At 42.9% G+C, this 24,340-nt stretch overlaps 1 protein-coding gene and 1 long non-coding RNA gene across 3 annotated transcripts in view; one reads left to right on the plus strand and one right to left on the minus strand.

The window, feature by feature from the left end:
- Positions 1–5,615, minus strand: part of LOC111974652 (anoctamin-1-like) — a 57,631-nt gene extending 52,016 nt beyond the window's left edge. Inside the window, exons 1-2 of one of the 2 annotated variants that reach the window (XM_070447265.1) lie at positions 4,731–5,615; positions 873–1,045 (exon numbers count right to left, since the gene is read on the minus strand). In XM_070447265.1, coding sequence (XP_070303366.1) covers positions 873–980 — 108 coding nt within the window. In that variant the 5' untranslated portion in view covers positions 981–1,045; positions 4,731–5,615. Of the gene's footprint in view, positions 1–872; positions 1,046–3,462; positions 3,827–4,730 lie in introns of those variants that run through there. The other variant, XM_024002554.2, reaches the window with a different exon arrangement.
- On the plus strand, positions 3,906–17,658 carry LOC111974653 (uncharacterized). Its single transcript, XR_011481061.1, has 3 exons — positions 3,906–4,260; positions 15,798–15,924; positions 16,226–17,658. It is a non-coding gene; the product is annotated as an uncharacterized lncRNA (long non-coding RNA).
- The last annotated feature ends 6,682 nt before the right edge of the window (positions 17,659–24,340 follow it).

Genomic DNA, 24,340 nt, shown 5'->3' on the forward strand with positions numbered 1-24,340 from the left:
CAAGCAAGGAGGCCTACAAACCTGACTCAGTTACACCAGTTCTGTCAGGAGGAATGGGCCAAAATTCACGCAACTTATTTGTGGGAAGCTTGTGGAAGGCTACCCGAAACATTTGATCCAAGTTAAACAATTTCAAGGCAATACTAATTGAGTGTATGAAAACTTCTGACCCACTGAGAATGGATGAAAGTAATAAAAGCTGAAATAAATCACTCTCTCTACTATTATTCTGACATTTCACATTCTTAAAATAAAGTGGTGATCCTAACTGACCTAAGACAGGGAATTTTTACTAGGATTAAATGTCAGGAATTGTGAAAAACTGAGTTTAAATGTATTTGGGTAAGGTGTATGTAAATTTCCGACTTCAACTGTGTGCCCATCAGCTGTTTACACACTTTGAACTACTTTATTAAATGCTTTGATCTTGAGGGGGGGAAAAAGTCACATTATTTTTGAATTATATCCCACAAGACATGCCATCAGAGGTCTCTTCACAATTCCCAAGTCAAGAACAGACTATGGGAGGTGCACAGTAGCGCATAGAGGCATGAGTACATGGAACTCTATTCCACATCAGGTAACTGATGCAAGCAGTAGAATCAGATAAAAAAAGATACAAATACACCTTATGGAACAGCGGAGACTGTGAAGAGATACATACACACAGGTACTGTATAGACACGCGCATACACACGCTAGCACATGCACTCTACACACATGTACATTGTAATCTTGTTGTATGGTGTTATTATACATTTTGTATTGTAGATATGTAGTGGTGTAATAATGTTATATGATGTACTGCATTGACAAAAACTAATGGGGATCCCTAATAAATACACATTCCCAATGTAGAGAAGACCACTTACGATGGAGTCATACTTGCTATATTTGCTAACGCCACCATCCTTAGTGTTCCCAAAGTCAGCTGCCTTCTCCTCGCCGGATACAGGGATATAATAGTCATTCCTCCTCATGGCGTCTTGCTCTTCCAACTCAGGGAGAAGACTACCAGAGAGGTTGTGTACTAGGAAAGTTTTACCTGTGTGGGAGGAAAGAGATATGATTAGTATGGAACAATATACTGTAAGTATTTGATACTCTGAGATGTGCTTCCAGGTCAAATGGTGTTAAGAGTGTACTGTCCGGGGCCTCCCGGGTGGCACAGTGGTCTAAGGCATTGCATCGCAGAGCTAGCTGTGCCACCAGAGACTCTGGGTTTGAACCCAGGCTCTGTTGCAGCCGGCCGCGACCGGGAGGTCCATGGGGCGACGCACAATTGGCCTAGCGTCGTCCGGGTTAGGGAGGGTTTGGCCGGTAGGGATAACCTTGTCTCATCGCGCACTAGCGACTCCTGTGGCGGGCCGGGCGCAGTGCGCACTGACCAGGTCGCTAGGTGCACGGTGTTTCCTCCGACACATTGGTGCGGCTGGCTTCCGGGTTGGATGCGCGCTGTGTTAAGAAGCAGTACGGCTTGGTTGGGTTGTGTTTCGGAGGATGAATGGCTTCCGACCTTCGTCTCTCCCGAGCCCGTACAGGAGTTGTAGCGATGAGACAAGATAGTAACTACTAACAAAATTGGACATCACAAAATTGGGGAGAAAAAGGGGTAAAAAAAYGAGTGTACTGTCCAGCTCAATGGCATGAGAAGCATCCCACCATTGTGTATTGTCTGATGAGGTTCTTGACAGCCACAGAAAAATAACCAACATGCTTTGGGTATTCATTTCTAGGGTAAACCAACAATGTGGATGAGGAAGTACCCATATAGCTGACTATAATCACTGAGAATCTGACCGTAGTTTAATTGCACTCAACATCTACGTGCATGTTGTGTGAATGTTGAGCAAAAAGGTTTTTTCAAAGAGCTAATGTAAAAGCACTGGTTTGTGTAAGCACGTCCATGAATCTCTCATGGCCTAAAGGCTAATGTTGTTTCGGTTTACCGCTTAGTCTTTCGTTCATTTGTCACCCCACATGCCTGTTTGACAATATTTCTATAAATATTTTAATATCTGAGCGTACCTAGACAACGTGCAGATCTGGTCTTTGATTAGGAATCATGGAGATGCCTTTCACAGTACATTGAGAAAATCTTCTAGAGGGAATACAATTGAACCCCACCAAGTATCTGCCTTTTKTTGGGCAGCGACTTACAGGGATTCACCTACCCTGGGCAATGCTAGGGACAGCTTCTGACAGCCAAAGACTCCTATATACTGTAAGTCAAATCCTTGTAATAACCTTTCACAGATAAGGGCCCTTGGGTGCTCTTTAGGAGAGAAAAAAGGAGTGTGTGCTGAAATTTGGAGGAGCCTGATATGGACCATAATAGGCTTAAGAATTACATGATATAATTACACTGGCAGCTCCATTCAAATCAAAATCTGTGACCTGATGTCTTGCACTGCAAAATTCTGTGTTGGAATTTACAATTCAGTAATATTCAGTAATGATACAAAAATGATTTTGTATCTCTCCATAAAGATGCTATATGAATCAAAATGGCCAAATAGTCAAGTGAATTTATTCTGATTTAGAAGCTTGATTTGCTATATCAACATGAAACAAACCTATGTGAAGTTATTGAGAGCTGAAGGAATATGATGTGATGGAGTAGCTAATACAAAATAAAATTACACCAATTAGATGGACATTTCCCAGCTATGAACCAGCCAACTATGAACCAGCCTTCATGCTTATCAGAAAAAAACAGTTTCTATGCTAATTCCATTCCTCATGACGTTCAACATTAGAATAATTCAATAGCAGTCGTAGATAGATACTGTATATACCAAAAGCTGTCAGAAACATATTTCTTAACATATTTGTTTTRATGAATTCAAGCTGGAATGGTTTGAATGATAGTATAAGGCATGCTTGAATAGAGTCGTGCTTACATAAATATATCTGTCTGTGCGTCTCTCTCTATCAGCTACTGTAGCCTAGGGTAGTCCAACTGGTTCCACAATGAACACTTGTCTCAGAATACTGACATCCAGGTAAACAAACCTCTCAAAGCTACATTATAGTGAATGGTCATGATGACAAATGTGTAATAAATCGTTTCAAACCCCCCAAAATAATGTTGTGTGTTAAAACTAAATCGAGAGGGCTTATATATAGTTAATTAAAGGCTACAGCCTGCCTGCCTTCCTACATTTCACATTTACTTTAGTCATTTAGCAGACACTTATCAAGAGCGACTTAGAGGATCAATTAGGGTTAAGTGTATTGCTCAAGGGCACATGGACATATTGTTCGCCTAGTCGGGTCGGGGATTCTAACCAGCAACCTTTCAGTTACTGGCCAACGCTCTTCACCGCTAATCTGCCGCATATTCATCCATCAAATAAAGCTCTACTTTATGCAACCTGTGGTGCGCTTTTTATTGGAGTTGATAGCCTACATTTAGAAAATAATTTCAAATGAACCATTATTCAAACAGCATTAACTTACCAGATACTTTATCATGATTGATTATGGTTTGCATCGGATCATCATCACCATGTCTCTCCATTTGAACAGACTATTTAAACCGGTGATCACAACAGATTTCCTCTCTCTATCCTCCACGCTCTGAAAACCATCTATCTAGCCGATGCCTTCACTGCGCCCGTGGGCTCAATGCTATGGCGTGGCGTGGAAACGTTGGGTTTCCCACAAACGTCCCACTGCTTCCCCGCGAAGGCTAGCCTACTACAGAGGCTCGCTCTCTCTAAACAAGACATCTAATCCATACGCGTTACGAACTATTTAATGTGCATTATGTGCCCTCCCACAGTACGTCGCGCAAAATAGCTGTAATATATTTCAGTGCAGTTCATCAATAGGATTTTTAAAAGTGGTGGCGAGAGCACCAGCAAAAGACAGATGGTGACGCCCACGCCACGATCTGATGTCTCCTCCAACATGGGTAGGTGTGAGGGTATCTGGCAAAATCAGATGTTTCATGCATTACGAAACTCGTTTGACTGAGCAACATATTACAGTGCATATGGTTCTATGATTTCTAATAATGTAATGATTTGACCTGCACTGTCATGCACTCGGCTTTTCATAACCGTATCAAATTATTGATTGCTGATTTGGTGAACCCCACAAATGAGCAAATTAACTTAAATCAATGGATTTATTTTTTCAATGAAAGAACCCAGTATATAGTAGTTCGAATGAGGGCATTTCACCAAGTCAATACCTGGAGGCGACAGTCCGAACCCAAGAGGGACAGTCACAGATGAAGCGATCAAGAAAAAGGTCAGTACCCTAGAACATGTACAGAATGTACAATTTAGATGCCCAGTCGCAAACTATATCTAACTTTTATGGGGGACATTATGGATACCTGCGGAATTTGAAATGTACGTAGCCGGCGTGGGAACGACTTCGTTCTGTACAATGCTTACATTTGTCAGGAGCATGATCATGGTACAAAATGTAACTCTCCATAACAAAACATTTAAAAACGTGTTTTTATATGTAGAGATATTTCGTAGGCCTATATTTACATGTGGATAATCTGTTTTTCGAAACATTCTGGAAAATATACTCTTTACGATTAGGTTACCGGGATGCCACCGGGATGCCACAGGGAAACACCAGCGAAACCACCACCGCGACAACAAAACGCACCTGGGCTTTGAATGAACTTGAAATGAACTTGAAATGAACTTGAATGAACGAAACAATATTTACTGAAATTACTGAAAGACAGCAATTAGGCCTACCTTAGTTCAGCACAATAAAGCAATAATGTCCAGACACACAAGTAAAAAAAAACTGCACTTTCACACATGGTTCCAGTCTCACCTTTTTCTGCGACTCACCTGTGTCGAAGATTATATGTTATAATGACAAGATAGTCGACTAGAAATACGTGTCCTCAAAGTTAGGGTCAAACGAGATCAGGTGGGACCATTCTAGCCAATGAGAGGGCAAACAACAGTGAAACAACTAAGTCGTTTTTATCAAAGTTACCATATGCCACTTGCTTCCACTTATGTCAGTACATTTGTAACAGCCTAAACACTATGAAACTTATATTTGATGAAATATGCCTTATGTAATTCGACACTCTCTTATAGACCTCCATACCAAAAATGGCTCATCTCACGCAGACAGATTTTGGGAAGAGTAAATCCTCTCCCTTCGCTTCTTCCTCTCTGCCTGTGTCTACCTGCTCAGCAACCCCCCTGCTACTACTCCCTCCTCAAGGATGAATCAGGAAAAATGTATTGTTGTCGTCACCTTAGTGCCACAATAGCCTACAGAGTTTCGCATTGGATTACCATTGAAGTTTACAAATAGTCTTGCAAGTCTGTGATTCAGAATAATTACATATCAATATCAGGTAAGCCTAGGATGACAATAGGAAATGCAATTTAACACATTAGGAATGCTTTCAAAATCTCTGCACACACATTCCAGCCTGGGCGTGTGGGGACTGGTATGCAGCAGGGAATAAGGTCCAACAGGGTGGCACTCTCGGCTGTTCTCAGATCAGAGCCAGACAACCTGAGACTTCGGAATTCAGTAGGAAAGTGACAGTACATGCATAAAAAGTATTATATTGTGCATCATTCACATCTGGATTCAACCACTTGTTCTGTCACATCTTTAAAAAGTAGCCTGTGTCTGTGAATACAGTCTTGTTTAAAATGTTGAAAACACAGATGGGAAATGGAATAGAAATACCTGTTGAGGGGATGGATGTAATTAGGTTAAAAAGAAATAATCATATTCAACTGATGGACTTTTTTTAATGCAAATAATCAATGGACAATGAAAGGCCATCTGAAGATATTTTCCTACCAAATGCTTTTGCAACGACAGTGACTTTACATATGTAAAATGTTTCCTACAGTGCTCTGGACAAATATGTATGTTATTCTGGGCGGTAACAAAAATAATTTCTCCTTCCAATTTATCCAAGCATTGGTATCCTTGTATTGTTAATTTGATGAGTTGTCTGGAGCCTTTTCATGATGTCAGTCCTTTGGTAGAGGCTGTGGTCTTCTCAAACCACAATCCCAATGAATGTATCCATGCAGAGCGTGCAACTACTCAGGAATTCTTCTTCATTCACTTTCTGTAGTAATCAACTGTGTAACAATCAATGTGTGTTTTGCCTTCAGCTAACAGTTTGGTATGGTGGTCTTCTTTCAAATACTAAGTTTGGTCTCTCACTGTGGGGCCACACCATTTTAGGCAGAGTCACAGGGAGCTCCAATCACACAACGTCTGTCAGAGAACCCAACTACTTATAAGGCGCCACGCACCCATCCTCTACTTAATGATTTGTTTTGTTCCTTACAGCAAAGGCAAGATCTCTATCTCTCCTCAGCACGACTTGAACCACTTCTGTCCTGCTTAACTGTTCACAGGTGACCTGTTCTGCACTCGCCACTGAGCGTAGGATAACAGCATTCCGTCGTGAAGTTTGAGCACACTTACCGAAAAATGTACTTCTCAGTCTCCAGTCGAAGATAGCGCCACATTCTTCACCCCTCTAGCCTAATTAGCCACCCGCTTCATGCTGCTTTTTTCCCACCATGGTGGAAGAGAGAAAAGAGACTTTTGAGATTTGGTTAGAACACGCTGCAAGGCTAACCTAGCTAGCTCACGAAGAGCATGCTTTCTCTCCAGCTAGCGGTGTGCTAGCAATAGCTAGGATATTAACCCAAAGGGTGAATGCTAGCTAGCTAATGCCAGGACTAGCTCCACAGCTAACATTGGCCAGCACACCATTAGAGTTCACTCTTTCTGCTAGCTATTTCTAACTACACTTGGTAGCATTACTTATCTACTCGTTTAACTTATCAGCGCCCGCACTGGCTAGACTAACTGGTTTTGCCTCTCCATACTACAGTTGTGGGAGATTTTCAGCCTTTAGAGTATCACCCTCACGCGATGCTCTCCGGCTAACGAAGTGATAACTACAGCTAGGCGTTTAGCATCTTAAAGATGCGTTAAAGGTTTTGTATAATTTCAGCCGGTAGATTTGAAAGTAGACGCTCACGAGCCAAAATGGGTCCCCAAAAACTGTGCACAACTGTGTACAACATACGAGATGGATGACGTTGTACACAGTTGTGCACAATTTTTGGGGACCTACATCCTGCAAAAAAAGTAGATATATACACTGAGTATACCAAACATTAGGAACACCTTCCTAATACTGAGTTCCACCCCCCCCCTTCCCCCTTTGAACAGTCTCAGTTTGTAGGGGCATGAACTCAACAAGGTGTCGATAGCGTTCCACAGGGATACTGGTCCATGTTGACTCCAATGCTTCCCACAGTTCTGTCAAGTTGGCTGGATGTCCTTTAGGTGGTGGACCATTCTTTATACACAGGGGAAACTTGAGCATGAAAAACCGAGCAGCGTTGCAGTTCTTGATACAAACTGGTGCGCCTGAATGAAAATGGAAAACTCATTGGATTTGCAAAATGTCATCTTCACCCAACTTTTAACCTAAATCCAATGACATGGTGACATTGTTCGTTTCTAGTTGAATTCACGTTAGTTGACAACTCAACCAAATGAAAATCAAAACTAGACGTTGAACTGACGTCTGTACCTAAGTGCGGTGTTTCGATCACTGAGAGAATATTTAAAATAGATAAGATAGTGGCGTGTTGTATTACTTCATGGAGCAAAACATGTATTTATTTTAATAACGAAACACCTGCAACTGAACACAGACATTTTAGAAGATATATGTTTGGCCGAATCGAGAACGGAGATAGTATTGCCAAGTTAAGATTGGTCTAAAATTCTCTGTGCTACCCCAAACAGTACCTATCCTGTAACAGCTATTGACACATCACATTAGCCCGTTACAGTCTGCTAGCTACCCTCCCCCACAACTACACACACAGCCCCAGGAAGATGTTCTGCACTCAATGGAAGCAGAAATACCTCTTTAAATATATATATATATTATTCAATAAAGGGTGTGTCAAGAAAAACATCACACATGGATGTGTAGGGAAATACGACAGATACCAAAGGAGTGGCAAAGTTTGGTTTGTTTAAAGCAGGGATAGGCAACTCCAGCCCTCGGGGGCCTGATTGGTATCACACTGTTTCCCCCAATCCTAATAGCTAACACACCTGATGAAAGTAATTGCATTCCAAACGGAAGACCATGATTAGTGGTCTTCAATTTATTGGAGTTACAGTACATGTGTTAGCAGGGTCTGGTGCAAAATTATGTCACCAATCAGACCCCCGAGGAATAGAGGTGCCCATCCACTGGCACACACTAGTTGAATCAACATTGCTTCCACATAATTTCAATTAAATTACGTTGAAACAACATGGAATAGACGTGGAATAGATGTTGAATGGATGTCTGTGCCCAGTGGGCACCCCTGGTTTAGAATTCTGACTGCAAGGTTCCTGCACCGTGCCTATACTCAGCACACACCTTCAGCTTGGGAAGCATTACATTTCAACACTCAACGGTCAGAGTATACCTGACTTTTTGAACTACTCTAGAACAATTTTATAAATGGCAATATTTTCTAGATCTCATAAGGTACAACTAGAGCTCAACGGTAGATCGTGATCAAAACATAGGCATATAGCCTCCCGAGTGGCGCAGTGGTCTAAGGCACTGCGGCATCACTACAGCCTGGGGTTCTAGGGTTTGGCCGGGGGGGCTTTACTTGGCTCATCGCACTCTAGCGACTCCTTGTGGCGGGCCAGGCGTCTGCAAGCTGATGGTCGTCAGTTGAACGGTATTTCCTCCTACACATTGGTGCAGCTGGCTTCCGGGTTAAGCGGGCGGGTGTTAAGAAGCACGGCTTGGCAGGTCATGTTTCGGAGGACGCATGACTCGACCATCGCCTCTCCCGAGCCCGTTGGGGAGTTGCAGCGATGAAGCAAGTTCGCAATTGGATATCTCTGTTTCAGAACCCATGTGTAGATTTAAAAACACTCAGATATTTCACAATATGTCGTTTTAGGGAAGTTTTCATGATCCCTAGACACTCATGGAAAAATAGGTTGGAGAACCTTTACGCCAAAAAAAGGGGGGGGTTGATTCTTTCAGTTCTTTAACCCAAGGTAATGTTGGAAGATTATTGTACATGGAATTATAATAGGGAATAGTGTACAATAAACTGGTCTGTTGTCCACGGAACTGCGCTATGTGCCACATTCAAACTGCTTGGTCTGTGCTCCACTCCATAATAATTTAATTAGCCTACATATATTTTTGTTGTTGTTGTACTTTAATCGCTTTTCATGATATCCAATTGGTAGTTACAGTCTTGTTCCATGGCTGCAACTCCCCTATGGACTCGGGAGAGGCGAAGGTCAAGAGCCATGCGTCCTCCTTAACACAACCCTGCCAAGCTGCACTGCTTCTTGACACACTACTCGCTTAACCCGGAAGCCAGCCACACCAATGTGTCGGAGGAAACACCGTCCAGCTGGCGACCGGAGTCAGCTTGCAGGCGACCGGCCTGCCACAAGGAGTCGCTAGAGCGCGATGGGACAAGGAAATCCCGGCCGGCCAAACCCTCCCCTAACCCGGACGACGCTGGGCCAAATGTGCGCTGCCTCATGGGTCTCCCCCGGTCACGGCCGGCTGTGACACAACCTGGGATCGAACCCAGGTCTGTAGTGATGCCTCAACCACTGCGATGCAGTGCCTTAGTCCGCTGCACCACTCGGTAGGTTKCATGTATTTTTTTACATTAAATATTTTCAACTGTTAGAGATTCTCAGTAACAACCAAACGGCCGTGATGCCGTTTACAGAGGAAGCAAATTAAGCTAAAGAAACAAAGGTTTAAATGGAAAGCTATACCAACTGAAGGGAACTAACAGTTAATTGGCAGTTAAATATGTGTGCTTATTAGGCCTACTGACGTTTGATTCTGATAGAAATAGGAAACAGAGAAAGTCAGCGTATGTAATTAAAACATTGGAGAGTGCCTAAATGTCAAATTTGCCGCAATGCTTTGCATCTTCAGTACCTGCCCCAAATAGAGAATGATAGAGGCCTCTAGTGGCCAAAAGGCCATTTTAGCAATGGCAGCGCCACTGAGAGCTTTCACCATTTTAATGTTGTCAACTACATCATCAGGAGGGATCAGCCAATCGTGAAAAACAAAATTGATGACTTCAAAATTTGGCGCCTCAATGGCGCTGCCAGTGCCCTCACAGACACCATAGTGGGAAGTATATAGGGAAGCACTCTCTATCATACTCTATGGTATACCCATTTGGCTTGTGTCTCCAAGTTTCAACGAGGGATGATGTGAATATATTTTCCTACCAAATGGTTCTGCAACAACAGTGACTTTACATATGTAAAACTTTCCTGCAGTGCTCTGGACAAATGCTGGTGCACAGCCTACAGGCCTATAACCACTAACATTAAACACATCAGTTTAATCCACAATGGAATATAGAATAATAGGGATATCATTCTGGGTGGTGTCAAAAATAATTTCTCTTAAAATGTATCCAAGCATTGGTTTCATTCTATTGTTCATTTGATGAGTTTTCTGGAGCCTTTTTTACATTTACATTTAAGTCATTTAGCAGACGCTCTTATCCAGAGCGACTTACAAGTTGGTGCATTCACCTTATGATATCCAGTGGAACAACCACTTTACAATAGTGCAACTAACTCTTTTAAGGGGGGGGGGGGTTAGAAGGATTACTTTATCCTATCCTAGGTATTCCTTAAAGAGGTGTGGTTTCAGGTGTTTCCGGAAGGTGGTGAATGACTCCGCTGACCTGGCGTCGTGGGGGAGTTTGTTCCACCATTGGGGTGCCAGAGCAGCGAACAGTTTTGACTGGGCTGAGCGGGAYCTGTACTTCCTCAGAGGTAGGGAGGCGAGCAGGCCAGAGGTGGATGAACGCAGTGCCCTTGTTTGGGTGTAGGGCCTGATCAGAGCCTGAAGGTACGGAGGTGCCGTTCCCCTCACAGCTCCGTAGGCAAGCACCATGGTCTTGTAGCGGATGCGAGCTTCAACTGGAAGCCAGTGGAGAGAGCGGAGGAGCGGGGTGACGTGAGAGAACTTGGGAAGGTTGAACACCAGACGGGCTGCGGCGTTCTGGATGAGTTGTAGGGGTTTAATGGCACAGGCAGGGAGCCCAGCCAACAGCGAGTTGCAGTAATCCAGACGGGAGATGACAAGTGCCTGGATTAGGACCTGCGCCGCTTCCTGTGTGAGGCAGGGTCGTACTCTGCGAATGTTGTAGAGCATGAACCTACAGGAACGGGTCACCGCCTTGATGTTAGTTGAGAACGACAGGGTGTTGTCCAGGATCACGCCAAGGTTCTTAGCACTCTGGGAGGAGGACACAATGGAGTTGTCAACCGTGATGGCGAGATCATGGAACGGGCAGTCCTTCCCCGGGAGGAAGAGCAGCTCCGTCTTGCCGTCATCCACACTGATATGTCTGCCAGACATGCAGAGATGCGATTCGCCACCTGGTTGATGGCTTTTCATGATGTCAGTTCATTGGTAACCTGAGCTAGGCTAAACTCTCATGTGACGAACCACAATCCCGATGACTGTATCTATGCGGAATGGCCAACTACTCAGGCATTCTTCTTCATTCACTTTAACTTCTTATGGCTGCAGGGCAGTATTGAGTAGCTTGGATGAAAGGTGCCCAGAGGTGCTCATAGTAAACTGCCTGCTCCTCAGTCCCAGTTGCTAATATATGCATATTATTATTAGTAATGGATAGAAAACACTCTAAAGTTTCTAAAACTGTTTGAAGGATGTCTGTGAGTATAACAGAACTCATATGGCAGCCAAAAACCTGAGAAGAAATCCAAACAGGAAGTGGGAAATCTGAGGTTGGTCGATTTTCAACCCAGCCCCTATTGAATACACAGTGGGATATGGATCAGTTTGCACTTCCTACGGTTTCCACTAGATGTCAACAGTCTGTAGAAGCTTGTCTGATGCCTCTACTGTGAAGTGGGGCCGAAGAAGACAGGAATGAGTCAGGTCTACCATGACCGGACCATGCTCTGACCATGCGCGTTCACATGAGAGGGAGCTCTGTTCCATCGCACATCTGAAGTCAATGGAATTCTCCGGTTGGAACGTTATTGAAGATTTATGTTAAAAACATTCTAAAGATTGATTCAATGCATCGTTTGACATGTTTCTACTGACTGTTACGGAACTTTTTGACATTTAGTCTGCTTTTAGTGAACACGCTTCCTGACTTTGGATTTGTTTACCAAACACGCTAACAAAAATAGCTATTTGGACATAAATGATGGACATTACCGAACAAAACAAACATTTCTTGTGGAAGTGGGACTCCTGGGAGTGCATTCCGACYAAGATCAGCAAAGGTAAGTGAAGATTTATAATACTATTTATGAGTTTTGTTGACTGCACAATTTGGCGGGTAACTGTATAGCTTCCTTTTGTGGCTGAACGCTGCTCTCAGATTATTGAATATTGTTTTGCCGTAAAGCTTTTTGAAATCTGACACAGCGGTTGCATTAAGAACAAGTGTATCTTTAATTCTATGTAAAACATCTATCTTTCATCAAAGTTTATGATAAGTATTTATGTTATTTGACGTGGCTCTCTGCAATTTCTCTGTATATTTTGGAGGCATTTCTGAACATGGCGCCAATGTAAACTGAGGTTTTTGGATATAAATATGAACTTTATCGAACAAAACATGTATGTATTGTGTAACATGAAGTCCTATGAGTGTCATCTGATGAAGATCATCAAAGGTTAGTGATTCATTTTATCTCTATTTCTGCTTTTTGTGACTCCTGTCTTTGGCTGGAAAAATGGCTGTGTTTTTCTGTGATTTTGCGGTGACCTAACATAATCGTTTGTGGTGCTTTCGCTGTAAGCCTATTTGAAATCGGACACCTTGGTGGGATTAACAACAAGATTACCTTTAAAATGGTATAAGATACATGTATGTTTGAGGAATTTTAATTATGAGATTTCTGTTGTTTGAATTTGGTGCCCTGCACTTTCACTGGCTGTTGTCATATCGATCCCGTTAACGGGACTGCAGCCATAAGTTTTAAGTTACAACTGTGAAACAACCCATATGTGTTTTGCCTTCAACTAACAGTTTGGTATGGTGGAAGTGGGTCCTCTTTCAAATACTAATTTTGGTCTCTCACTATGGGGACACACCCTTCTAGGCAGAGTCACAGGAAGCTCCAATCACACAACTGTCAGAGAACCCCACTCCTTATAAGGCGCCACACTTCCATCATCCACTTCATGATTAGTTTTCTCCCTTGCGGAGAAGGCAAGCTCTTCATGAGGATTGAGCACACGTACCGAAAAATGTACGTCTCAGTCTCCTGTCGAAGCTAACGCCACAGCCTTCCCCCCTCTAACCCACTTAGCTTCCCACTTCGTGCTGCTTTTTCACACCATTGTGGAAGAGAGAAAATATCCTTTTTGAGATTAGGTTAGACCACGCTGCAGGGCAAAGCTAACCTATCTAGATTGTGAAGAACACGCTTTCTCTCCAGCTAGCAGTGTGCTAGCAATAGCTAGGATATTAGCCCAAGGGGTGAATGCTAGCTAGTTGACGCCTGGACTAGCTCCACAGCTAACGTCGGACAGCACACGATTAGAGCTCACTCATTGTGCTAGCTATTTCTACCTACACTTTGTAGCGTTACTTCTCCCCTCGTTTAGCTAGCACACGGCTAGCTTAGCTCTCTTAAATATAGTTGACCTACTTTCTGTCAGTCGTCCTTGCTTACTTAAATGGTCCCACCTACACGGTACTACGGTCCAAGAGACTCTAAAACCAAGCCAGCTACCACGTCAAGGCTAGTTTTTACAACTACTCACCGAAGCTGGGCTAAAAGACGGTTGTTCTGTGTCTTCCAAGCTAAAGTTGTCCCCTCTGTACCGATTTAAATTCAAGCAGAGGCTGGACTGGTAAATATCAGTCACCACCTCCAGAAATATATCACTCTATGTCCCCTTGCCAAGGGGCACAGAGCCTTGTTATGTCTATAAAAGCCTACTTCTGGTGAGTGCGAGTCATCAGGCTTGTGGACAGCTTTCGGCGTCCAGGGGCTCCAGATCCCACCGACACAGTCCTGGGCAAGCGGTCCTTCACTGCAGCCGACCTAAAGGGTCTGTCCCCAGCGGCAGAGAGGAGCAGGGCACAGCTCATACAGTGTCCGGCCCTGCCCCTTCTCGGGCAGAAGACAGACTCCCCCAAAGTGGAGGAGGAGGGCATCTGCTTTCTAGAGTTGGGCTTGACACGAGAACTGCTCTCCTTGTCTCCTGGGTGCCATCCCAGGAGACAGGGAGGACACTTCTCTCTCGTCTCTCTCAACTATACCAACTGAAGGAAACTACCAGTAAATTGGCAGTTAAATATGTGTGGTTATTAGGCCTACTGAGTTATTAGGCCTACCTAAGCATAGTTCATGTTAATATTCCATTACCCTAGGTCCTCCATTCCCGAACATGAAGCCGCCTGACCCTAGCAGGAAGGACCAGAGAAAAGTGTTGGCTTAATTAAAACTTCTTCAGGATTGGTGGGTAGGCTAATGCGATTTGCATGAGGTTCTAAGTAACATGAACATTTCCCAGGACATAGATATATCTGATATTGGCAGAAAGCTTAAATTCTTGGTAATCTAACTGCACTGTCCAATTTACAGTATATATTATAGTGAAAGAATACCATGCTATTGTTTGAGGAGAGTGCACAGTTTTGAACATGAAAAGTTATTAATAAACAAATTAGGCACATTTGGGCAGTCTTGATACAACATTTTGAACAGAAATGCAATGGTTCATTGGCACAGTCTAAAACTTTGCACATACACTGCTGCCATCTAGTGGCAAAATCTTATTTGCACCTGGGCTGGAATAATACATTATGACGTTTCTCTTGCATTTCAAAGATGATGGTACAAAAAAAAACGTTTTTTTTTTCATTGTATTATCTTTTACCAGATCTAATGTGTTATATTCTCATACATTCCTTTCACATTTCCACAAACCTCAAAGTGTTTCCTTTCAAATGGTACCAATAATATGCATATCCTTGCTTCAGGGCCTGAGCTACAGGAAGTTAGATTTTGGTATGTCATTTTAGTCGAAAATTGAGAAAAAGGGGCTTAAGAGTTATGACTTAGTATTGAGTAAAATTAAGATCACTCATGTTCATATTTAGATTTAGAGTAACTGACAAGAATTGGATCATGACCAGCCTCAGTCTACACTCAGGTGGAACAACATATATGTAATGCATTTGTTGTGCCAATTAATTGTGCCAATTAATGCATATCACAACGGTCGAGAAGTGCATACACACTGCAATCTACATCCGTTGTTAAACTTGAGTGATGACTAAGCCCAAGAAGATTTGTAACTTCACATGATTAAGCCTATGTCAATACAGATCTGAATGTTTGATATCCTTTTTTTCTGTACACTGTTGATAGTAGTTGATGCCAAAGTTAATCATTGAATGTCCTACTACAAGGACTCGGTCAGCTTGACAAACGTATGTGTCATATGAACTCACACACACCAGGGATTGCCAGGGCGGGTACACTGAGCAGTCTGGAAAAGCTAATATTGTGCAATTTGTGACTGAATGCAACACAAAGAAACAGCACAGTGACATGATCACACAGTTCACTCTTTTTCTCTCAATCACAGACTCACTCATGCACTCACTTACTCACATAGTTTCGCTTTAGGATTATTCTCATTTAAGATAATTGGATCTCTATTTCAGGAGAGGAATGAAATGCATGACCTTCTGGCTCTCCTCTCTGCTCAGGCCCCAGCAGAACAGGCCCAGCTCTCACAGTGGTCTTCTCTACAGGCTGTCCTGCTCCGCTCCCCTTTGGCACCAGCTCCTGCCACTACAAAAGAGGATTCCTCTGAAGAGTTCCTGCTGGATACAGGTAATCTGAATGATATCACACACATACTTGTAGGCACTAACTCGTTCTGTCTCTCTCACACTACCAACACACACACACACCCACCACACACACACACACACACACACACACACACACACACACCCACACACACACACTACCACAACGCACACACACACACACACACACATACACACACACAACACTAACGAGCGCGAGGAGACGTGAAAAGTAATTACACCACACACACAATGCACACTCTGAATATAGCGTCATGTATATTAAAGACTTTGTCATTAAAATAATGTTGTGCCTCGTTCAGATCTTCCAAGCACACCTCTGCCAGCCACATCACCACTGCCATTGATAGCTTCTCCACTGGACCCATCAAGAGATGAGGTTGCCTCTTCATCTTGGACCACGGCCGATGGACAGAGTCCCTTGAAGCTGCCAGTGATGTCCTACTGGCCAAGCACCATGGGGAGGAAGAGATCCTGAAGTGGGTAGATTTGCTTTGCTCTCAACACCAGTCCAGAGAAGCTCCTAGAGACACACAGCTGTGACATTATTTTACTGCAGAGAGTAAAATGGTCAGTGTCCCAGTCACGTCCCCTACCACCTGCACTTACACAGCAGAAAGCCTCACCAATTCAAGGATTCCATTTCAGTATTTTGCTGCCGCTGCCTTCTTTCAATGGGAGCTGGAGGCCTCGAAGCAGAGGGAGGCTGTGAGGAAGGAGCAAACTGAAGAAAGAGAAAATCCTTAGAGCAACATCCCTCTGTCCATCTGTACAGGTTCTGCCACCAGTCGCTGAAACAAGGCTCCAACAGCCATCCAACAGCTTTCCTTGAGTGGCAGGAAAATATCTACTGCCTAGCCAAAGTTTTTTCTCTGTGCCTGATACAGGGCATTGGCGGATGCGCCAACAGTCTGCCTTTTAATGAGACTGAAAAGTAGATGGATGGTGGGGAAGGGAGAGTGACTGAAATAAATAGGAGCTGAACATTTCCATTGATGGAAGTGGTTTGTTTGATTTTGTATTTATTTCACAGGTACTGTTCATTCTTTTACTTTACTGTACATACATTGCTGTATATCACTGGATATATTATCAGGGCTGTAAAGTACTTAGGTAAAAATACTTTAAAGTACTACTTAAATCGTTTTTTGGGGTGTCTGTACTTTACTTTACTATTTATATTTTTGACAACTTTTACTTTTACTTCACTACATTCCTAAAAAAAATATTGTACTTCTTACTCCATACATTTTCCCTGGCACCCAAAAGTACTCATTACATTTTGAATGCTTAGCAGGAAGGGAAAATGGTCCAATTAACGCACTTAGAGGAGAATCTCTACTGCCTCTGATCTGGCGAACTCACGAAACACAAATTCTTCCTATGTCCGATGTTTGAGTGTTGGAGTGTGCCCCTAGCTGTCTGTAAATTTGAAGAAAAAAAACACATTGTGTCGTGTGGTTTTCTTAATGTAAGGAATTTGAAATTATTTATACTTTTACTTTTGATACTTAAGTATATTTAAAACCAAATACTTTTAGACTTTCACTCATGTAGTATTTTACTGGATAACTCACTTCTACTGGGTCATTTTCTATTAAGGTAACTTTACTTTTACTGAAGTTTGATTTCATTAAATTAAACCTCAACGTACAGCAATCTTCTCTTGTTTATTCATGTTGTCTTTATATATGCATTACAATGGCAAATGCAACGTCCTCCAAATGCAAGATGTCCTCCAGCAATGTCTTGATCTTTAACTTTTGAGCGATATCCCAACTATAAATACAGTAAAGTACACAGGTTACAAAATACATTTTTAACAAAATAATGTTTTTTAGACACAACGTTTCAGTCATTCAAGGTGTTGGTCTGATGGGAATTTGTGATTTAATCTTGCTTGAGGAACAATAGAGGAACAATAGAGAACAAAAGAGGAAAGCTCCCACTTTTGCTGTGTCATGATTTACCTGGAACACCTATTGAGATGTGCCTCTTGTTAAGTAAATCAGGTGTTACATGAGGTGTAAAGGAGACGAGTGCCATTTTTAAGACAATAAAAAGCATTTACATTCCCATATCAAACCGTTTACACTAAACAGACCTTAAACAACTATCTAGGTTTGTTGCATGAAGAAATTCATAAATAGGTGCTGATCATGAAGCATGTAACTGCCAAGGTAGAATATTGAAAGTGTGTTTAACTTCAGATTTTATTTTTCTTTACATTTCACAGGATAGAGATGCCTTGCTCTAAAGAGGCACTCAGTTAATCACAGTGGGTCCACTCCTCTTCTGTAAAACTAGTTAATCACAGTTGGTTCCCTCCTCCTGTAATTCATGTGTCCTTGGGTGGGATTGAACCATGTCTCAAAACACGGCAGAAAAGGTCAAATAAGGTCACCAAAATCGTGTTACGGTTATACACGACTGGCCAGCCCCCAAGGGCTGGTGTTGCCTATCCCTACTCTAAACAAACCAAACTTTCTCTGCCACTCTTTTGTCTTTGTCATATTTCCCTACACTTCCTTGTGTGACATTTGTTTGGACACACCCTTTATTGAACAATGAAGAAAAAAAAGAGCCATTTCTGCTTCCATTGAGTGCAGAACATCTTCCTGGGGCTATGTGTGTAGTTGTGGGGGAGGGTAGCTGGCAGATTGTAACAGGCTAATGCGATGCTCCATTAGCCGTTACAGGATAGGTACTGTTTGGGGTAGCACAGAGAATTTTAAACCAACCTTAACTTGGTCATACTATCTTTGTTTTCGATTCAGCCAAACATATATCTTCTAAAATGTCTGTGTCTTGTTGCAGGTGTTTCGTTATTAAAATAAATAAATGTTTTGCTCCATGAGTAACACCTCCACTTTGAGGTGCACCCAAATGGTAAATGCTTAGGGGACTGTCATTTGAGCATGAAGGGCCAGATTAAGAAATCATAGGCCCTGGGGCTTAGTTTTTTTTAGTCCCCTGAAAGTTATAAGGCCATCATTTCATAAACTTCACTGTGGAAAAGTTGATATGTATAGGAGAGGAAGACAAGCATGAGAGGAAGTTGTTTACACTTAATGACCCCCCCCCCCCCCCCCCCCACACCCCTCCCCCACCACACACACACACACACACACACACACACACACTCCCATGAGAATGGTGGACAAACAGAAGATTGGACAGTTTCACAAACGCTTCCTTCTGGTCAACATCTGTGTGTCTTGCTAGACATAGACCCCTCCCAGCCTGAATTACTTTCTCCTCTATCTCTCTCTCTCGCTCTCTCTATCTGTCTCTCACCACACACACACACACGCACAAACACACATACACACAGACACAGCAATGAATACAATTAAGTTCAACAGCTCCGCTTCCACTTTTACCCATGCCCTGTGGCCTTTTGATTAGTGTAAGGGATCTCTTGGCATGGATGATCGTACTTCTGCTAAACAGGTCAAACAAAGAGATGGGTAGGGATTGAATGTTGTATGCTACCAGTGTTCCTCCTTTTTATACTCTGCTGGTTGACATTCACAGATGGCAAAGAATGAAATTTAAACATAAGTGGAGATTGTTTGAGAAGGAAGATCTGTGTTCATATCTTATTCTGATTATCAGCTTATTTAGGTTGGGCTGAGAACAGCTTGAACGTGTTTTCAAGCCTATCTTTCATCATCAGTAAAACATTATTTATGTGACCTCAGATTTAAGTCAAGGGTAATCTGTCAGTTACAAAGTCAAAACAAATACCCTAATATTTTTATTGTGGCAAAATCACCAGCCATGGTTTTGCAAAACATGGGTTCTAATTCTCTATGAGAAGCGTTTCGAGTGTCCTCCTCACACCGGCAAACACTCTAGTCTAAAATAAGTGCATTAACCATTTCCCACGCACTGTCATTTTCCTGTTGCCCCCTACACATCCTGTCATGACAAGGCTGAAATTAAAACAAGCTGGCAGATCCAATCCCTTAGAGCAGACAGTGAGAACATTTTCTCACAGACAAAGAGAGTGGCGATCGAGATTGATAGAGCACTGCTGGATGTCGGAGTGATTTTTTCCCAACTGGAATGGAATGCTGTGTGTTTTATGTTATTTTTAAATCATCACTCTGTGTCTAATAAATCACAGTGTGTATTTATTTCATGAAAATAACAAAAAATATATTTTGATCATTTATTTCCCTGAGCCTCCTTTTGCCATTGAAATGCTCAGTCTGATCGTGTGGGCATGTTGATACAAAATTGAAATATATTTACATACAGAACACAGCCTGGATTGGCGGATAGGATTGTCTAGACTCTAGACTAGAGCCTACCCCGCTTACCCCTTGAAAATAGGAGGATACATATGCAAATTAAAGATGACTGGTCATTGGTCAGAATAATGAGATCAGATTGTGATGTCATGCTGTGGGCCAAAAACTCCATCCCACCTGAACAGGCTGAAATTCCAGTCATTTTTATTTAAAAAATTCAAGCTCTTACACTAAAAGGGCATTATCATAATTTTCACAATTTCAGAGTATTATTTTGACCACATAGTGTGATGATGTCATCAAAAAACTGCACTTCCCCTTTAATAGAAACATACTCTACAAGCCTCTAGTACAGGGGCAGTGTAGTGCATTGTGGCTATGATGCTTTGACTCTCATTTCTGGAGACTTGGAGGCAAATATCACAGGCTAATTCTCAGACACGACTTAATCACTTTGGTTAGTGTGATGCCCTAAGGGCAAGTGAAGTGTTATTTTATGGGGAATCAGTATGTCTACTCTGCACAGTAGTCATACATGCCTTTCCACAAATGGTCAGACATGGTGTTTTATGTTTACACAATGTGATACTGTTAGATAAAGCCGTGCCCAAACATGTGGGAGGCACACTTTTCAGGTTATTCGACCACAGTATACTGCCTCTCTAAAGTCCTCTTGRAGCCATAAAGGCAGAGGAAAAACAAATACTCTAAAAGGCAACAACTGTGGGTGAAATCAGTAATACATTTTAAACACTTCCCTATTGGAAGATAGTCTGTAAGAGACATCAAAGTGCCTGGGCATTATGAATTAAGGTAACATTTTGACATACATAATTTTTTTGCCATGATTGAGCCCAGTATGTTAGGGGTCATTATTAAATCATATTATCTACTGTTGTTAAGGTTTATTTATGAATGCATATTTGAATAACACACAGTTACAGTATGACTGTTTTCAGCTGCTATACAAACCTCTGTCCATTTTAACATAACTAAACAAGCTTATGTTTAGTTCACTTATCACCTCTAGTGGGGCAGTTAAGCTGATAAATCATTCACTTTTTGATAAAAGCACCAAATTTGGCAGAGATGCTGTTGTATGTACCCTTAAAATAATTAAATATGGAGCCACCACATATTTGGCCCCTATTTCACGTCAGAGAGACTGCTTTGAGGTAATGGCACCAAATATGTCACAAAGCTTGATTTATGTACCCTGAAAAGATACGGAGAAACCACAGATTTGGCCCCTGGGGGCTGTGGCAGCACTATTTATTAGTTCAGAATATTTTTTGTGACAAACACACCAAATGTGTTACAGAGCTATAGTTATGTAGCCTGGAATCATTTAGATATGGCGCCATCACAGATTTAGCCCCTTAGTGCCATGGCAGCCATCTTACAAAATGGCCATTGTTGGTAATACAATGTTACAGTTCTGAAGGCCTTTTTTTATAAACACACCAAATTTGGCACAGAGGTCAATTTAAGTACCCTAAAAAGATTTAGATATGGAGCCACCACAGATTTGGCCCCTGGGAGCCATGGCAGCCATCTTACTAAATGGCCACAGACTGTACCACTATTTTACAAACCTTTAATATACCAAAAGTTATGGCCTATACTTCTTGTTCTGAATCTCCGGAAAACCAAAAGATTTAGCAGTTACACACAATATAAATCAACGAGGGTCAGACGGAAATACAGCAGTCGTGTAGGCCAAATTGTAGACACATTATATTTATGGCGCCACCACAGGTTCTTCTCGGTTCCTCTCGATTCCAAGATGGCGTAGAAGTTCAGACGTCTTTTTTTTTGTCTTGTTGTGTCCCGTGTATATATCTTTTTTTCCCTTCGTATATACTTTTTTAGATTTTAACCTCAGTTTCAACATACTCTCCTGGAACCCGCCTCACCTAATGTGGTATGGATCTGCTATTTTCTATACTTTAGAACCGGAACCCCCAACAGAAGCTAGCCAGCTAACTAGCTACTAGCTAATAGTCAGTTAGCCACTGCTAGCAGTCATCATCTAAACTTAGCCTGGTCAACTCCTGCCAGTCTGCACAGCGCTTTTCAACCCAGAGCTTACCGGACTGCTCTATCTCCACATCTCCGGTTTCCTACCGCAAACTCTGAACCTTTTCACCTGCATCATCGCAGCTAGTTAGCTGCTATCCGAGTGGCTACTCCATGGCTAATGTCTCTGTCCCGAAGCAAGCAGCAGTGAGCCTGGGAACTAGCCTCGAGCTAGGCCCATCCCTCGGCTAGCTGAAGAGGTCCATCAGCCACTCCTTGGGCTACAATACATATTTTGCCAATTGGCCTGGACCCCTTTTACTGCCGACACGGAGCCCCGCTGATTCCAGCACGACTGGTCTACCGATGTAATACGCCCTAGGGGTGTCAACAGGGTCCTCCGTGGCAGCGTCTGCTTGCTGCGGCCGGCTAGCTGTTGAGAGCATATCGGACTGCTAGCTGAAAAGGACCATCGGCCAATTTCTTGGGCTACAATACCTATTTTGCCATTTGACCTGGACCCTTTTACTGCCTACACGGAGCCCTGCCAATCCAACACGACTGGTCTGCTGACGTAACCGTCCGAGGGGGCTACAACAGACTTCTTCCGTCGCGACGTCCCCCCTAAGGCCCTTCTGCCAGCCTGCTATCCCCGGCCCGCTAGCTGTCTGAATCGCCGTGTCTCCAGCTTGCCTAGCCTCCCACTGGTCCCTATGATCCCTCGGCTACGCACGCCTCTCCCTAATGTCAATATGTCTTGTCCATTACTGTTTTGGTTAGTGATAATTGTCTTATTTCACTGTAGAGACTCCAGCCTTGCTCAATATGTCTTAGCTAGCCCTTTTGTTTCACCTCCCACACATGCGGTGACCTCACCTGGTCTAAATTATGTCTCCAAAGACAAAACCTCTCTCATTGTCAATCAATGCCTAGGTTTACCTCCACTGTATTCACATCCTACCATACCCTTGTCTGTACAGTATGCCTTGAATCTATTCTTCCACGCCCAGAAACGCCCAGTTTCTTTTACTCTCTGTTTCGAACACACTAGACAACCAGTTCTTATAGCCTTTAACCGTACCCTTATCCTACTCCTCCTCTGTTCTTCTGGTGATGCAGAGGTTAATCCAGACCCTGCAGCACCTAGCTCCACTCCCATTCCCCAGGCGCTCTCATTTGTTGATTTGTTGTCACCGTAAAAGCCTTGGTTTCATGCATGTTAACATTAGAAGCACACACTGCCAACCCGGATGTCCTAGCCATGTCTGAAGCCTGGCTTAGGAAGGCCACCAAAAATCCTGACATTTCCATCCCTAACTATAACATTTTCCGAGAAGATAGAACTGCCAAAGGGGGCGGAGTTGCAGTCTACTGCAGAGTTCTGTCATGCTATCCAGGTCTGTGCCCAAACAATTCGAGCTTCTACTTCTAAAAATCCACCTTTCCAGAAACAAGTCTCTCACCGTTGCCGCTTGTTATAGATCACCTTCTGCCCACAGCTGTGCCCTGGACACCATATGTGAATTGATTGCCCCCCATCTATCTTCAGAGCTCGTACTGTTAGGTGACCTAAACTGGGACATGCTTAACACCCTGGCCGTCCTACAATCTAAGCTAGATGCCCTCAATCTCACACAAATGATCAATGAACCTACCAGGTACAACCCCAAATCTGTAAACACGGGTACCCTCATAGATATCATCCTGACCAACCTGCCCTCTAAATACACCTCTGCTGTCTTCAACCAGGATCTCAGTGATCACAGCCTCATTGCCTGCGTCCGTAATGGGTCTGCGGTCAAACGACCACCCCTCATCACTGTCAAACGCTCCCTAAAACACTTCAGCAAGCAGGTCTTTCTAATCGAACTGGCCCGGGTATCCTGGAAGGATATTGACCTCACTACGTCAGTAAGGATGCATGCTTATTCTTCAAAAGTGCTTTCCTCACCATCTTAAATAAGCATGCCCCATTCAAAAAATGTAGAACCAGGAACAGATATAGCCCTTGGTTCACTCCAGACCTGACTGCCCTTAACCAGCACAAAAACATCCTGTGGCGTACTGCATTAGCATCGAATATCCCCCGCGATATGCAACTTTTCAGGGAAGTTAGGAACCAACATACACAGGCAGTTA

Source organism: Salvelinus sp. IW2-2015, linkage group LG15, assembly GCF_002910315.2.
Source record: "Salvelinus sp. IW2-2015 linkage group LG15, ASM291031v2, whole genome shotgun sequence".
In the NCBI taxonomy this organism is placed as follows: domain Eukaryota; kingdom Metazoa; phylum Chordata; class Actinopteri; order Salmoniformes; family Salmonidae; genus Salvelinus; species Salvelinus sp. IW2-2015.